The sequence below is a fragment of the Micrasema longulum genome, unplaced genomic scaffold (assembly GCF_059751315.1).
Source record: "Micrasema longulum isolate JH-2025_06_02 unplaced genomic scaffold, ASM5975131v1 h1tg000494l, whole genome shotgun sequence".
NCBI classification, from domain to species: domain Eukaryota; kingdom Metazoa; phylum Arthropoda; class Insecta; order Trichoptera; family Brachycentridae; genus Micrasema; species Micrasema longulum.
The window spans coordinates 494,463-511,173 of NW_028277691.1; the positions used below are offsets into that span (position 1 = coordinate 494,463).

At 32.3% G+C, this 16,711-nt stretch overlaps 2 protein-coding genes across 4 annotated transcripts in view; both read left to right on the forward strand.

Annotated features, from left to right (window-relative positions):
• The first annotated feature begins 2,483 nt into the window (after positions 1 to 2,483).
• Positions 2,484 to 10,390, forward strand: LOC148281130 (uncharacterized protein C18orf63-like). 2 transcript variants are annotated; one of them, XM_088227210.1, is made up of 8 exons: positions 2,484 to 2,795; positions 2,891 to 3,026; positions 3,117 to 3,294; positions 3,396 to 3,561; positions 4,057 to 4,153; positions 7,400 to 7,537; positions 7,678 to 7,824; positions 10,329 to 10,390. In XM_088227210.1, exons 1-8 carry the CDS (start codon positions 2,644 to 2,646, stop codon positions 10,347 to 10,349), a joined length of 1,035 nt encoding a protein of 344 aa, XP_088083336.1. In that variant the 5' UTR covers positions 2,484 to 2,643; the 3' UTR covers positions 10,350 to 10,390. The 2 variants fall into 2 exon arrangements, with proteins under 2 accessions (XP_088083336.1, XP_088083337.1); XM_088227211.1 differs by lacking the exon at positions 4,057 to 4,153.
• A 1,972-nt stretch (positions 10,391 to 12,362) lies between these two features.
• Positions 12,363 to 16,711, forward strand: part of LOC148281131 (uncharacterized) — a 43,277-nt gene continuing 38,928 nt past the window's right edge. Inside the window, exon 1 of one of the 2 annotated variants that reach the window (XM_088227250.1) lies at positions 12,363 to 12,800. In XM_088227250.1, coding sequence (XP_088083376.1) covers positions 12,748 to 12,800 — 53 coding nt within the window. In that variant the 5' untranslated portion in view covers positions 12,363 to 12,747. The remainder of the gene's footprint in view (positions 12,801 to 16,711) is intronic. The other variant, XM_088227248.1, reaches the window with a different exon arrangement.

A 16,711-nucleotide genomic window follows, 5' to 3' on the forward strand; every position in this document is an offset into this window, starting at 1 on the left:
GCAGAATTATCTTCACCCAATTCCCCTTTTCAGAATTTTTACCCGTGAGTAGATGCTGCATGGAAAACAATCGCCCAGGGTCTGTTTCTATTTCACACTCAAAACTTTAGGTATTTTTAATCCACGTGGACACAGAACATCTGCTTATAATATAAACTGTACATGTACTGTTAATACGTCATACTTTAAAACATTAATTTAATGACAATTATAAAACAATGCTTAAAAATAAAAATACAAGAAACAAAGATGAAAAAAAAAAAAGAGATTTCTAAAATGAAATAATTCAATAAAGTAATAAACACGTAAATTTCTGCAAATATCAAGACTAAAGCCAAAAACAGAAAGTTTGTAAAATACATACTTCTATCACTAAAACGTTACTTTTCGTAAATTATTGAGTTACGTCGCAACCTTTTAAAATAAACCAAAAAAATATTATCAGGTTTCAACAAAAATATGTTATATGTATTACTTTATGAAATAAATTAGGTTTTTTTGGGAGCAATGTTTTTTAAAAAATTGCAAAATATTTTTAAGGCACATATTTGCGTTTTCGTGTTATTACCAAAAATATTTTAATCTTTGGCCTTTCTTAACGTGTTGTAAATAACTCCCTGTTAGAAAATAGGAATTAAGTTGTGATAATAATACAAATCTGTTTTTTTAACGAAAACAATAGTTTTCAACAATAAATTCAGTTTGAGAAAATCCATATATTATTACTCTAGAAATGATTGATTGCGTCTGTCCTCTCTCTGTATGGGCCCATTCTGTCCGCTGGACGTTCGGTCAACGTGAGCAAACTCAGCCGCAGAACCCCGACCTCAGACCTCAGACCATCCACCTCACCCTACCACCTCTCCCGACCAGCGAGTAGCCGGATTACAAAAGACGCCATGCTTCCAGTCAACGAAGACGACAAAAATATTGTTTATATTATGAAACGCCTAGCGATCAGATCTCACACACGTGTAATTTTTTTTCTTTCTAAGCGTAATTCTGAGTGACATATTAATTTTTATTTCTTTTTTTGATTAAATATTTGTGTTTTTAGGATTTACCCAAACTATTTATTTATTAGAAAATGAGAACCAAGTTGTGGTAGAGCGTGGTGCGATGTTCGGACCTCTGATCCCTGGTCCGCAACACTAGCCATGGGACCACACCCCTGGTTCATTGTTATATGTAGATTGCTCCTAACAGCAAAAAACAAATTTTAAGGCTCAAAATGGTGAAATTTCACAGTGCCTGAGATTTGAATAATTCAAATGAAGCCCAAAGAGCCAATCAACGGAGGCCCGCAAAGCCGATAAAGCCAGGAACGAAGAGCCAAATTTCCTAGCATGTAACCTGTAACCTATGTTGCCTGCTAGTATATTTTATTGTTGTTAGTATGGTAATAGGCCCGACACTCAAATAATCAAAGTAGAATCGGTTCCTCCAAATAATTTTGAAAACTCACATTTCGTGATCACACCAGTTTAACAATGTTGTGAGGGCAATGAAATTGGTGATTGATAGTCATTTTTCTAAAACTATACTGGACTTATAATTTTAGAGTATATTCATACATCGAAGCTTCTAACGTCCACATGAAATATAGTTTTTTTAAAACATGTATGTTTTAAATAACCTGTAGGATTTTGGCAGTTAGGGGTCGGAGCTTCTACCCTAGTGAAAGATCGAAAGAAGGCATGGGGTTGCTGTTTGAATGTGTGTTTATTATATTGCGAATAAATAGTAAATTGTGTTGCGCATGTGTTACGGCGATTAGGGTTTGAAGTAACTGCACTTGAACTACATGCTGGAACTGAATGACTTCGTCGAGCTGACTGAACTGAACTTGTTGGGCTGATTGACTTTGACTGCGCTCTGTGGTCTCTTTATAGGCGACATTCCTTTGTAGTTCATTTCTTCATGGTAAGGATGATGTGAACGTACTGCAGAACAATGACCCTGATTTCATGTTCAATACTGTTAGAGTTGCATTTTAATGTTGCATTGGATTCTATAGAAGTATAGAAAATGATGACATTGCTTTCTTCGGTCATCATATTATTTCAGGTGAAATGTTTTAGCTCGTGTGTGTCATCGTTTATGGACTATGAACCCTACAAACCTTTCGTTTTCATAGTCAAAATAAAAGCAATGGACGTAGTAAATAATTGTATGTTATCACCACTAAATTTGTATTTAGGCACCAGCTGGGGTGCTATTCTGAACCACTCTTGTGGTCGTAGAAAAACGATTGATCTCGTGTATTTAAACGCACTCTCGCGGCCGTAAAAAACACTTTATCTCGTGTATTTTGCATTTAAATACACGAGATAAATGGTTTTTCTACGGCCGCGAGAGCGTTTAGAATACTAGCCCTGTGATAAATAAATATATCGATGAAAAAAAATCAAGTGGCTATGGTTTACATTATGATTTGTGCTTATTTGTATTCTGTTGTCTATGAAGTTTATATACCCGGGAAAAATAAATTTAGTTAATCCGTATTTTATCAACAAGTTTATTGTTAAAGATTTTCACATAAATTAAATAGGAATAAAGAGAGTTCTTACATTTTAATATCTCCTTCTCGTATCTTGTATAGGTCAACTACTAAATTTTATTATAAAGAAAAACAATACGTGCATGATGGCTTCCAAAAGTTCCAATAATCACATAATGTATATTAAAACGCCACAACTTCAAACTCTCAGTAGTTTAATATGTTTTGTAAATAGGGAAGAAAACCAAGACAAAGCGTTTATTTCAGATTTTCATTTACAAATTTTGAAATGCAGGTTAGATGCTAATATAAAAATACATTTAATTATCAAATAAAAATACCTTCTCTATGCCTGTAAATATTATAAATATTTTCTGCTTACATTTTCAGAATGATGATTTACACAATACCACAACTTTTGGTCTGTCCGAGTGCTTTAAATCCCAAAGAGATTATTATCATGTTTCAAAGAAAAGGATTTGACTTGAATCGATTTCAAGCTATTCTTCGTAAATTCAATATAAAGGTAAGAAAACATTTTTCTTTTTACATCGTTATCTTGACAATTTTGAGGTAGAGGAAATGACAAGATAAAACATAAAGTTTGCGAGTCCAGGTATTGCGCTCGGAAGAGGCGAGCGCGAGTTTGCTGGAGGCGAGCTTCCGCTACAGCCTGACCGCTCGTCTGGCACCGCGCTGGAACCTGCTCGGGGACAGGCTGTATGTGGCCGGACGAGACTTTCTCAGCGCACGCTCTCCGCTGGATGCCGTGACCCTCACTACCCACGTTTCCGGTGACCAATTTCTGTTAATTGTTTTTTGCCCTTATTAATATACTTAATAATTATATCTGGAAGTAATTAATATAAAAGAAGTTTCTCCTACAATATTGCAGTTGAAGTAATTACTCTGGATGTGAAGTGTCACCGGGCTCGACTGGGAGACTTGCATTTACAGGACCTAGACCTCGGAGTGCTACAGCGGAGCCAGTTTGAGCGCACTCCCCGCGCCGTACTCGACGAAGCCTCCCTTCTAGACCAGTGGGTGCACGTGCTACCCAGGTAGAGAATGGGACCGATGTTTCCTAATGTAAATCCAGTGTGTGTTTGCAACTTCCTGGCTCGTCCTTATTTCTATCAATATTGCCGATCTCCATGTGCCAATCTACCGTGGGTGCACAAAAATAAGAGGAAAAATGAATGACAATATCGATAGAAAACGAGCACATGACAACATCAGGCATGTCTGCCTACCATACTTGAGGTCCCGGGTTCGATTCCTGGAAGGGTTGATATGAAATATTTGTTTTAAAAGGGATTTTGCATTTGAGTATTTCATTGTCCCTGGACTGGCACCTGAAGCGTAAGACTGATCACCTTTTACCTTCCTGTAAGATGAGTATACACCGAGTCACCTTAATTCTTCGGGCACAAAACAGGAGTTGCCATATAAAAACGGGCATCGACTGAGGTTGATTGGGAATGAGCACTCAGCTGCTCGGGGAACTTGTGATGGTGTACAACCTAAGTACTGATTTTTTAATATCATGTTTTTAGCCTGAAGAAAGGCCGCATCATCAATATTCACAAAGAAATGCCAAAATCTTTAATTTTCAACAGTTACAAGGAGTTGAAAAGGCATTGGAAAAATATAGTAAGTAAATTATATCAAATATGTTTTTTACATGATCTGATTGCCTATGACCATGAGTGATAAAAAAAACTGTTCTAGCATTTTAGTAAGTACTTTTAGTCATAGCGTGATTTAATTGTAATATTTATCCTTGAATATAATATTATATTTATTTACACAGAAATATTTTGAGTTTGTACAAGACAATTATCGGATACTAACTTTTCTTCCCTCGGGGGAGTTTACAAAGACTGATTTATGGTTTTTTATTTTTATTGGGATTTTCACGGCTATTACAAAACAATAAATAGAAATATATTAACAATATTTTTAATTAGTATAGAACTACTTATACTTTAAAACATCTCCATCTTAGAACAGGCTGCGACATGTTAGATAGAGATTATTTTAAACAGAGAACGCTCCGATTTCATTTTCTATTTACTAGTATTATATAGATTCCCTGTTATTGAATATGTATAAATATATTATGCAATAAATTTAAAAAATAAATAAATGCTACAGCCAATTTAAAAAATCTGCTCTTAATCTAATAATGCATAATATAAGTATATGGAGAGAGTTTACATAATTGTATAATATGTGCGCGATGTTTATATTCATGTGTGTGAATGGGAATTTTTGTTTATTAGGTATTTTAACAGGAGATATCTTGCAAAAGTTAACACACACATACATTCATAAACTAACCCTACTATAAAATTTATTTTCTCAAATATACATGTTACAAAAAAAAAATAGCTGAGGCCAAGAGCCCCGTATTGAGTTGGGATACAACACAATGGAAAGTGGAAGCATGCATGTTATTAAAAAATAATAAAAAAAACATAGATTTTAATAAACATCTTGACAACACGCTTAATAGTTTATAAATTTATACACATTCCCACAATACCTTCATAAACGTTAACACAGTAGAAATATATGATTTCCTGGTTGTTTTATTTATTTATTTTTATTTATTTTATTTATTTTTATTATTTACATACAGTATTACATTTTAGTTATTTTTTGAACATTTTTAAAATTATTCTTTTTTTTTTTTACAGGACTCACCAAGCCAATGAATATGGCTTGTCGGTAAAGATCCTTTACAATTAATCATATGATAGTCCTACATAGTTATATAATAATAATTACTACTAACTTAAATATAAGGAGCGAAAAAAGTACATATAATTTATGCTTTCAAAAAAATATTTAGAAATATGTAAAAAAAAGCAAAAAATAAGTGAATGATAACGCAATTTTAAGATAAAAAATAAATAAATACAGAACCGGAGTACCAAAATTTAAAACAGAAGTGTGTACATATTTAATAGGCACAAAGCATTTTGTTAAAAACATTATTTATTAACATATCCATATATCTATATCTAGATCTAAGTCCATATCTATATCACATCCTCATCCATATCCATGCATATATATATACCCGTACATGCACACATACATATCCATACATACATATATACACATATATACACATACATACATATGAACATACATATACACACATAAACATCCATAAGAATATTACATAGTTATAAATTCTATTTTATATATTTCTATATTTATAAAGTTAAAAATAATTAAAAAGAGAACTGAGTAAAATATTAATTAGATTGCCTTATAATATTATGTTGAGAGGAAGGGGCGCATAGTGAAGAAAATAAACTTAATTTAAATTTCCATGTATGTATAATAGTTATAAACCAGTATAAGATTTATACTCTTATAATTAAACAAAATAAATTAATCAATGTCTTAACTTAATTCTTTACGGACTTATAACTTAACTCAATACTACCCAAAAAAAACAATCTGGAGGCAGCAGCTTCCAGATGCAAGGTGTAGCGTGGGTAGCTAAGGCGGCAGCATCCAGCTGCGGCGAGGGCACACGGTTAGCGCGTAGGCGGACTTCTGTTGACGATGCGTGAAGCTGCGTGATGCGGGCGGAGTTTTATTTTGGGCTGCAGCATCCAGCTGCGGTGAGGGCGCATGGGTAGCGCGTAGGCGGCGTCGTGGAGCTGCGTGTTGCAGGCAGATTTGGTTTTAAGGGGATTTTGGAGGTTCGGAGTCCGGAGATCAAACGAAGGCCTGGGACAAGTCTGAGTACTTATCCCGCGACGAGTTTCGAAACTGTCTTTTTCTGAGTGTGGATACACTGACAACTTACGATCACTCACCACTGACCCACAACTGCCACTCAACTAAAAAAAACTCAAGGCTGCGGCCTTTTTTATGGGATCACCCGATCGTGTCCTTCTTTCTTTCCCCTCACACTTATAGCACAATTAGTATGTTGTCCTTTTTCAACCCTTATTACTTACAAATCTTACATCTAAACTTATATCTAACAAAACTATGATAATTAACTTACTCTAACTTAATTCAATCAATTAAAATACAAACACGGAATTAAAATATAATTTATTTACAATTTCATCTCGTGGTTTATGATAGAGGCTCCTGGACTGGAACCTGAAGCGTAAAGCTGATCGCCTTACTGTGACAAAAATAATCAATTGACAAACCAGTTCGGTGCCATATGCACCACCGAGTGCGGATAGAGAAATGAGGATGATGAATAAATATATACATGTCGAAAAACAACGTCGGGTTCGATTTCCGGCAAGGAAGAGCATTAATTCATTTGTGGAACTACAATTTCATTTACTATTAACAGACTTGCAGATAACTAAAGCGTTGGAAGGATCATCTTGCCGTCATGTACCAGATGACCGTGATATGTCTCAACCGCGTTAAGTGCCTTATGCATCTTTCTGTATGCAGATAATCCGGGCAAAGTTTCTCACGTTCCGGAGATGGGAAGTTTTACACTTGACGATGGGGTAGGATTAGGTCCAGCCCCTTGGAAGAATTTTGGGGTTTACAGTCGTGTTTTTATTACCTCCATAGTATGTGCAAAAACCCAAGTAATTAACTGTGGCGAGTTGCAAGGAATTTGCTTAAGCTAAAAATTTACCAAAACGCATGTGTATGATTTTATTATGGCTGGCATCCTTATTTTAAAACCCAATTTTAATCTTTACTTATTTTTTGCCAATGGTTTTATTAGTAAACACCGCCGTGGGGTTTTTCGTGCATCAGCATAATATACAAAACAAAATACTGTTTATCACCTATTCGAGTTTGTTATAAAGATTTTAGAATCATATTATATTGTATCTGAAATTGGTTTAGATGTATTTATTATACTTTTTGTTTTTCGTTTTTTTTTAGTATGGTTTTCGACTACCTGAGAGTGATGAAGGTCTACTATACTGTGAGGTGCACTTTCGCCCCCAACCCATTATCTACACATACCCCATACTGTGCTTGCGCCCATTTTCTCCTATCCTGTCTCTCCCGCCGAATCACGTAAGTCCTTCTGCATGCCTTCTCTCGGGAGCTGTACTGCGAGGCGCACTTTCCTCTCCAGCTCCTAACTTACAAATACCTCATGCGGTGCTTGCGCCTTATCCTCCCGGGCTACACTCATAGAACTGGGAACTTTTCAGAAGGTTATCGCGGAGAACTTGTTTAGAGACTTGCGGCAGTTACCAGCTCTACTGGGACAGGATGGGGACTCCGTGTTCTCTTCGTGCCCTTCTCTACCTAACTTTTTATCGGCGGCTTCGCAGCCATCAGCTCTTCAGTCCCTATCAGTAAGTAACTATGACCCCACCGCAAGATGTTTTATAATCCTAATTGCTACTATTCATGAATACTTATTTACAGAATTAAGCAAATAAATCATCGCTATCTATCTTTTAACGAGTTAGTGTACCTGCTGAAATACTTGAAAACTAACTTGTTACTATATAAGGGGTTAAAAGGAAACTGAACTAATATTGAAAAAAAATATTTAGTAGATTATTTTACAAAAATCCTTTAATGACATTTAAAGTACTCTCTAAGGTAATGAAATGTTTTTATCGCCTATTCTATCTTTGAAAACATTTTTTTGATTCATCTTCCGTGATGCTTGACAGCCACTCCGATGTTTTTTCTTTATCTTAGCAACATCTGCAAAACACTAATCTTTAATTTCTTCTTCCATTATGGGGAATAAAAAGAAGTCGCAGGGGGCTAGATCAGGTGAGTAGGGGGGGTGGAGCACAGTACTAGTGGATCAAAAAGCTTGGAATAAGTGAAACAAGAAAACGTTTTTTTGGCACTAATTCAATTTTATTTTTCAACATACATTCCTTTTAAGTCGATACAGTGAGTACAATGATTTTCTTACTTTTTTATCTCGTCCAAAAAATATTCCTTAGGAAGCTCTACACAATAGGCCCCAGTTTCAGCTATGAGTAAAGAATTCCTCATTTAAGTAAAATCGTTTACCGGTGAGCCATTTCTTCAGGTTTGGAAACAGCTAGATGTCGCTGGAGGTCTTTATCTTCTATCTTCTTCTTCTAAATGTAAAAGGCAATGTTCGAATGGTTGTCCTCGATGGACTTTATAACTACTGGACCGATTTACGTGCGGTTTTCAGATAAATGTACATCTTTGCCACGAGAATCTTTATAGCTCATAAAATCTTCAATTTATTGAGTACAAAAAAAGTTACGAGCGTTAATATTTTTTTTATCCATCACCAGGGTTGCATTAGCCGAGAATGCGAATACAAAAAAAATGGATGGAGGTTATTTATTTGTGTATAAAAAAGCCGGTTTTTAAATGTTTACAAAAAAAATTGGTTTTTTTATGGATCCCAGACAGGTTATTTCATTAAATTCCTTATAATTTCTACCCATTTATTTCTTTTTACTAAATTTTTGGTTATACTAAAACAATATTGATTAACATTCGATACATTTTTGAAAATCGCATTCCTGACTAAAATGCATCCCTGAGCAGAGTTTGACATTTGCTAAAATAATTCTTTATTTGAAAATAATTAATTATTTCATGTTTTGGAATTCAAACACAAACAAGTACTTGGGTACCTACTTAAATTAAATATTTGAATATCATCTATTACTTTTAGATTTGGAATTCAATCATAAAAAAGTACCTACTTACCAATGAAAAGTTTTTACGTTTATCCGAACGGTTTTTACTAAAGATTTTTTAGTAAACTTTTGTAAGTTTACTTAATTATGTTTAATTTTAAGAGGAAATGCGGTCTGACTTTTCTTCATACAAACGTATTCACGTATTTTCTCTCTGCATTATGGCACTAGAGAAACGTTTTTTTTACAATAACAACAACAACAACAAACTATCACGCCGCTCTCTGTAAGGGTAGGCAGAGAGGATAGAACCCCACATCACTCTATCTTTGCATTCAGATCTCTTATCCTCTACATTCATAGATCTTCTCATGCACGCGCGCCAATTATTCTGACTTTTACCATGTCCATCTTCAAATATTTGTTTGATTTGGTCATGCCATGTCTTTCACGGTCATCCTCTATTTCTGGATCCATGAACATTCACATTGTAAATATTTTTAGCCATTCTTTCGTTGTCCGCTCGCTCTTCATGTCCAAACCAGCGCAGAGCTCTTTTTTACACATTATAGATATTTACCATTGCTGTGTCCCTATACTTAATAACCTAACACCTATTTATCAAAATTCTCTGTCCTCGCAATTTATATAAACCGAAACACAAAAATAACAATGTATATGGACATAATCTAATTTGGTCTAAATACAATAATTGATATCAAATTTTCGATTGTGTTAATTTAATCTATTTAGCAAGAACTCAAATCTAGCGACGAAATCTAGTAACGGAAAATCTTTGGTTTTCCAAAATGATTTCAAACAAGTTTGAGACATCTCGCAAATACAGAATTAGGGCACTGCTGTAATGATTCACATCTATTTGGAATCCATGTCTGGGACTCTCTCACTCTGTTTTTTTTAGATGGCCCATAAAAGATCGTTATCCCGGGTTCCTATCCGACCTCTCCGATGTCAACATCCCTTTCCCTTCTCATATTCTAACTCTCCTGTCCACACCCAATAAACGAGTATTAAATTTTTGATGTATTATTTATTTACAAATGGTATTAAGTTGTAAATATGTTATATATCAATATGTATAGTGTACTTTATATGAAATACGAACACACTAACTCGTATATAACTGTCTAGAACACCCCGGTAAGAGGGTGAAAAAAGAATAAACAATAATAAGATGTACTTTTTTTCAGGAAAAGAAGAAAGAAATATAGAGTATTTAATTTATCTACTAATAAGTGATTACCGTTGGAGCAATACAAAATGCGTTAATGATAATAAAATATGCTGAAAATTAAACTATTTAAAATGTTAACAATGTTTTATTTCTTATTATTTTATTCACGTTTTTTCCCAGCATGGTTGTCTGCTCCGTTTAGACAAGTTTATTAGATTGAATTTACAAATTATATAAATTGCTTTATTTTTATTTTTATGTTTTATAAAGGCAAAATAATACAATACAACAAACATATTATCAAAACAAAAAGGATGGAGAATAATTCTAAGACATAAAAATGACATTTTAGTTGTATTCCAATTAGGGTCTTAATTTGTGTTTGTTTCTATTTTATATTATTTTGTTCATTTGCCAAACACGAGAGCCTGACTCTTTTTTGGAAAGTTCAACTCCAAATATTCTATTTTTTACTTCTTTATGCATTGTTTTCATGCTAAATAAAGGTTTACTAATAAAAATATTAAAAAATACACTATAAATATTACATTATTTATTTATTTTTGTTATTTAAATAAAAATAATTATTACTTTTGATTTACCCAAATATTTTAATTTCGGGGGGCATTTTCAACAAGTTGTAAATAACTTACGGAAAATGGGAACCAAGTTGTGGGTGCAAACCTTGGACTTTTGACTCACAAGTCCGCGGTACTAGCCGCGGAAGCACAATCCTGCTCAATGTTAGTATTGTATATAAAATGGACATCCGGTAACTGCGCTGCTGTCGATAGTATCCGGCGGATGGCAAATGTTCATTAAACTGCGAAAATTTTATGAAATCACCGACTCTAAATTGATTTATTGATAGCGACCATGTTTGGGAAAAAAGAATTTACCCTCTTTATTTGACAAATGAATTTTTTCACATTAAACATTAATTTATCAGTGTTCAGAATACACTCTAGAAAAAGAATTTAACCCTCAAATAAAAAAATATTATCAAAAATAAATATTTTATTTATTTATTTCACGTAAAACTTTACATTTTTTCTTTTCTACATGAACACCTCACTGGGCATAACGCATAACCCGTGTCAAGGCATTCATTTACATTATTTTTATATCATGTTCTATTACATAATAAATAAATATAATATAATAGATTACACATACTGTATTAACATAAACAGCAGACATGCAATAATAATTCTGAGTTCAAATAGACTACTGTTTTGGTGGGGAGAACATCTTAACCCCTTTGCTCCTGAGATTATTTTTCAAAATTTTCTCTTCTCTCCCTTTTTTTGGACCATCTCTCCACTTCGGATACTGGAGCTATCATATAAAAAATGTTATTTTCTAAGTGGCCAGTAACATGCACAATCGTTGTGGCCAGGATCTAACAGAATAAGGAAGGCAATTTGAATATTTGTTTGTACCCACACAAACATATTGGCCAGGAGCAAACATTAGTAGGCAAGTAATTCTGCAGTCTTTTAAGTGAGTGCAAGCTGTTATAAAGTTCACGACTAACTTATTCTAATTTTAAAAATCGATAAAATTATATGAAATGGATTAAGAATAGTTAATTGTATTTTCAAAATCAATTTCTGATATTGTGGAGAAATGTTTTCATACATAAATGTTAAAAAGAAATTTGATAAAAAAACGTAGCTAAAACTTTTAGTTATAAAAAAAGAGGCCTTGCCAATGGAATGACTGAATCAGCAAAAAAAAATACTGTACAGTATTTCATAAATCTTTATTACTTTAGAAATGTAAAAAAAAAATATTTTTCTATTGCGTCAAAAAATACAACCATTTGCAATACTGTAATTTTATTTGAGGAAAAGTTTAAAAAACGGTAGAATCTTAGTCGAATTTGGTAAATCGGTAGGTTTTTTCTTTAAAATCGGCAGTATGGGCCTAAAACCATAAATAATTTCCTTTATTAGAGCCTTCTACCAAAAAACATAATAACACCGGCCAAAAACAGGTTATGTACTGATGTACATGGATTTACAAGTTTATTATCTGCTGTTAATCTTCTGTGCTCGTGACGTCATGTTCATGTTCATCATTTTGCATGTTCATCAACACCGAATTAGTTTCCACCGAGTTGAGAGGTGAAAAGGCCATAAAAAACGAAGAAGAAGAAGAACTTAGTTTTCAGTTACCAAAGATATAAGATAATATTATATGATGCATAAATACCATGTACTACACAATCCAACACAATCTGTGTCTATGGTAGTTTCTAGATTTGTAAAGTATCGGATGTTTCGTTAATTTCGTTTTCAAATATTCCAACGGAACTGTCAATCGGCGGAGTTTATGTGTTCGTCTTTTAGTTGTTTTATTTAATTTACATGTTTGACATTCAGTATCGAAGTTTTAACATTTTTTTTTATCGATAATTTTCAATAATTATAATGGAGAATTATTGCGATGACACTGTGGATGTGACGGAAAATTTTTGCGGAACGTAAGTTTATATAGTCTTTTATCTTTTGTTCTGTATTTGTAGTACTAAAAGTTGTTTACTAATACTATAATAATAACTGATTAATAATGTTGACGCAAGAACAACTCTCCTTAGCAAATTTATATATTTTACCAAAGTTACAAACTTTTATATTTTCATTACTGTATTCAATTATAATTGCTAATCTCACTGTATCCATATTTACTATCTATAAATATTCAAAAACTACCCACGTAAGAATTTGTATTTTATTTTAAAAGGACATATTTAATATTTTCTCTTATTTTATTCAAATTAATCACTGTTTAACATAACATGCGAGGAACAAGAAAGTTCTGTGTTAAGTAATTTACAATTTAAATTGATCCTACATCAGCTGACAAGGACAATCAGATAGATATTCGTGTTGGAAAGTTCCAGGATTGAGAAGTACCCTAATTATATAAATGATAAGTGAGCATCAGACTAAACTATTTTAGTTTGTGCCCACCGATAGCCATTTTTTTTGCTTATTATGCTGTATCATAGCACCTCTCATTGTCCTTTTAAGCTTGTTATGCCGTGTCTATAGCACTTTCCAATGACCTTTATGGTTCATTAATAATAAGCCATAATAAGTTATTATGCCCTGTTTTGATAGCACTTCTCGCTGAACTTTTTTGCTTTCCTTACCCGTGTTTATAGCACTTCTCGTCAACTTGTTATTAGTTCATTATATTTATTTATTTCTTTTACAGAAACAAACAGTTGACAATGATATAATAACATAAAAAAGATACAGTTTAAAGACAGACCAGCGAAGTTTCTAAATAAAAATCATACATATTAAATTGGGGTACAACAAAAGGGTGTGTTTATGAGTATTTGTATGAGAGTAAGTGTAGAGGTGTGTTTGTGTGTATTTGTGTGGGAGTAAGTGTTCAGGTGTGTGTAAGTGCGAGCATCATTAAATAGCTAGTGGGATCGTATCGCAGCCAGAAAGAATGAGTCTTAATTTATTTTTAAATAAATGACGGGTCATGTTAAATGTATTCAATATATATATCATATTATATTCAATAAGTCCCGCGTTAATTTCTCTCACTCATAGTAGATACTGTTTTGCTCTGAGGGCAAAAGTTGACTTCTATTTTTTTATTTCCTCGGTTAAAGCGTACCCTGATTTTGTGTTATGCAAATTTTTACTACTGTTTTTTGTCATTTACATTATTTAAAATTATAATTTTTGTTTTTGTAATTAAAAAAAATAAATCATTTACCAATACTCATTACTTACTTTCTTACTTTTAAGTAAGTAGCTACAGAGGCGCACGGACAGTTGGAATTCTAAACTATATTTATGAATTATATGAAATAATTTGATAGTTTATGACAATTAAATGTAACTAATGTCTCGCAGCTACAAAGCGCATTGACAAATGGCATTCTTGAAACCTAACAATGATTTATTATATAAATAAAAGACGAGTGATACTTTAATCCACAAATTTGGAATATCCAGTGACCGGTTTCATCGCTTTCGCGACATTTTCGAGACTTGTATCTTTTTAAAGGAGTTCAATGTATTTATACAAAACATAGCTAAGGATAGATAATTTAAAGTTATATGAAAGTAAATTAAATAAAGTTATTTTTATCTTAAGTATCATTATCAATGAGTTGATATAATGCTATTTTAATGAGTTTAAGCATTTTATTTTATTTTTAGTGTCCCGTCCTTTGTGAGTGTGATTTTTGTAAATTATGATTTCTGAAAAACGAGGGGTAAAAAGTCATTAGTAACAATATATTACAATGGGTAAAGTAATAGAGAATGCACTGTGTTATCTATTCATTAAGTAATTCTACGTCAGGTTTATTTTTTAATCTATTAATTTTGAGAAGGCCTTTAGGTGCAATATGAATTATTTTTACATTATATTTTAATTCATAGGAATGTTTATTTTCTATTAAATGATTGGCAAAATTTGAATTTTCTTTATTATTAGACCATGATTTTATGTGCTCTTTTATGCGTATTTTAAAGGCTCTACCCGTTTGGCCTACGTAGCATGTATTTTTACAGTCGTTACAATTAAGAAGGTAAGTTCCTGAGTTCGAAAACTTATCTTTTTTGTCTTTAGTATTTACCAACAAATTAACTAAGGAATTATTAATGTAAAAGGCTGCGGTGCATTTATTTTTGTTTATTATTTGTCCAATTTTATCACTAGTTTTTCCAATATACGAAAGTTTTGCCCAGCGCTTTCGGTCTTTATTATTATTATTCTGCTGTCAAACTTTGGGTTAATTTATTATTTACGAGACACTTTTGTTTCTTTCTTATTAGGTTATCGACTAATGTATTATTATATCCGTTATTTATCCCAATAGATTTAATTATTTTTAACTCATTGTTATAATTATGTTTGTTAAGTGGTACGAATAGCAGTCTATGAATTAAGGAATGAAATACAGACAATTTATGTGAAATATGATGTATAATTTTATCACTGTACGTTGGTTTCCTAAAAATATTAAAATGTATTTTGTTTGATTCTATATTTAATGTTAAGTCTAAGAAGTTGATTTTTTCCCTCCTAACTCCATTGTAAATTGGATTGACTTATTAACTGATTTTAATTCTAAAAGGAACATATCAAGCTGGCATTTTGTTCCAACCCACAAAATAATGATATCATCGACATATCGAGGATAGAATTTAACATATTGAAATAATTTTAGGTTTACTATTTTATTTCCAATAAAGTCCATAAAAAATTCTGCAAGTACGGATGAGTTCGGACTCCTCATCGATAATCCACAAGGTTGTATATAAAATTTATCATTGAATTTGAAAAAAATTTGGTCAATACAAAGTTCTAAAGTATTTTTTATTTCTAATTTCTCTACGGGATTAATGTTTTTGGTGTCCATGTGATTATCTAGGGCTATTTTTAATTCCTGTGTTGGAATATTTGTAAATAAGCTAACAACATCAAATGACACTAAAATAGTGTTTTCTGGCACTACAATATTTATTTATTTATTTATTATATATATACGGCCTAAGCCAATTACAACAGTTGCATGAAGAAACATAAATGCAAGAAACTGAACAAAAAGAACATAAAACTATTTAGCAAAGACAAACAAGGGCAAAACAATAATTGTATACAATATATTAAAAAAACGAAAGACCAAAAACTTTGAGCTAAACCATGCCAATCCAACTTCATCCCACACTGTTTAGTTGCGAAGAGATCTACGAAAAGCTGGAAGATCTATCCCAAAAAATTTCAAGTCGTGTGATGAATTTACTAATCTACACATTTTGGACATTGGGGCATAAAAATATCTTTTATTTCGTCAATTAACTGTATTGAGTTTTTTACTCCAAATTTTGGTTTGAATTTAAGTTTATTTTTTATAATATTGTTTCCGAATTTCGCTAAATTGTATGCAGGAGCTGAATTAGATGAAACTACTGGTCGGATTGGCATTTCTTTTTTATGAATTTTTGGCTGTCCATATAAACGTGGGCATTGGGGTTCACTATACTAAGGTTTCGAATTTGATATTCATTTTTATAAGGATTTTACAGGACTTTAGCAAAGATTTTACTTCGATATTAAATTTTGGTGTCGGGTCTTTTTTAAGTAAAACTACTTGGCTTGAAGTTAGAAAGTTTTCTACTTTTTCAATGTAATATTTTTTATTGAGAATGACCGTGCTATTACCTTTATCTGCTTTTGAAATTATTAGTTGATTATCTTTAATTTTATTTTTTATAGATTTAATTACACGCGATTCTATTAAGTCAGTTTTATTTTGTTTTGAAAAATCTTGTTTTATTTTTTTGGAACACATGTATTTTGTTTCCATATTAGAGGCTATTGCAATATCTGTATCAATTGCTAGGTTTTCGTAAT

What these genes read in the sequence shown, in the direction of transcription:
- LOC148281130 (XM_088227210.1), top strand. Translation starts at nt 2,644, where the DNA reads ATGATGGCTTCCAAAAGTTCCAATAATCACATAATGTATATTAAAACG. An exon ending in TTACAAATTTTGAAATGCAG is followed by an intron (nt 2,796 to 2,890) that starts GTTAGATGCTAA and finishes TTACATTTTCAG; the next exon opens with AATGATGATTTACACAATAC. An exon ending in CAGCTCTTCAGTCCCTATCA is followed by an intron (nt 7,825 to 10,328) that starts GTAAGTAACTAT and finishes ACTTTTTTTCAG; the next exon opens with GAAAAGAAGAAAGAAATATA.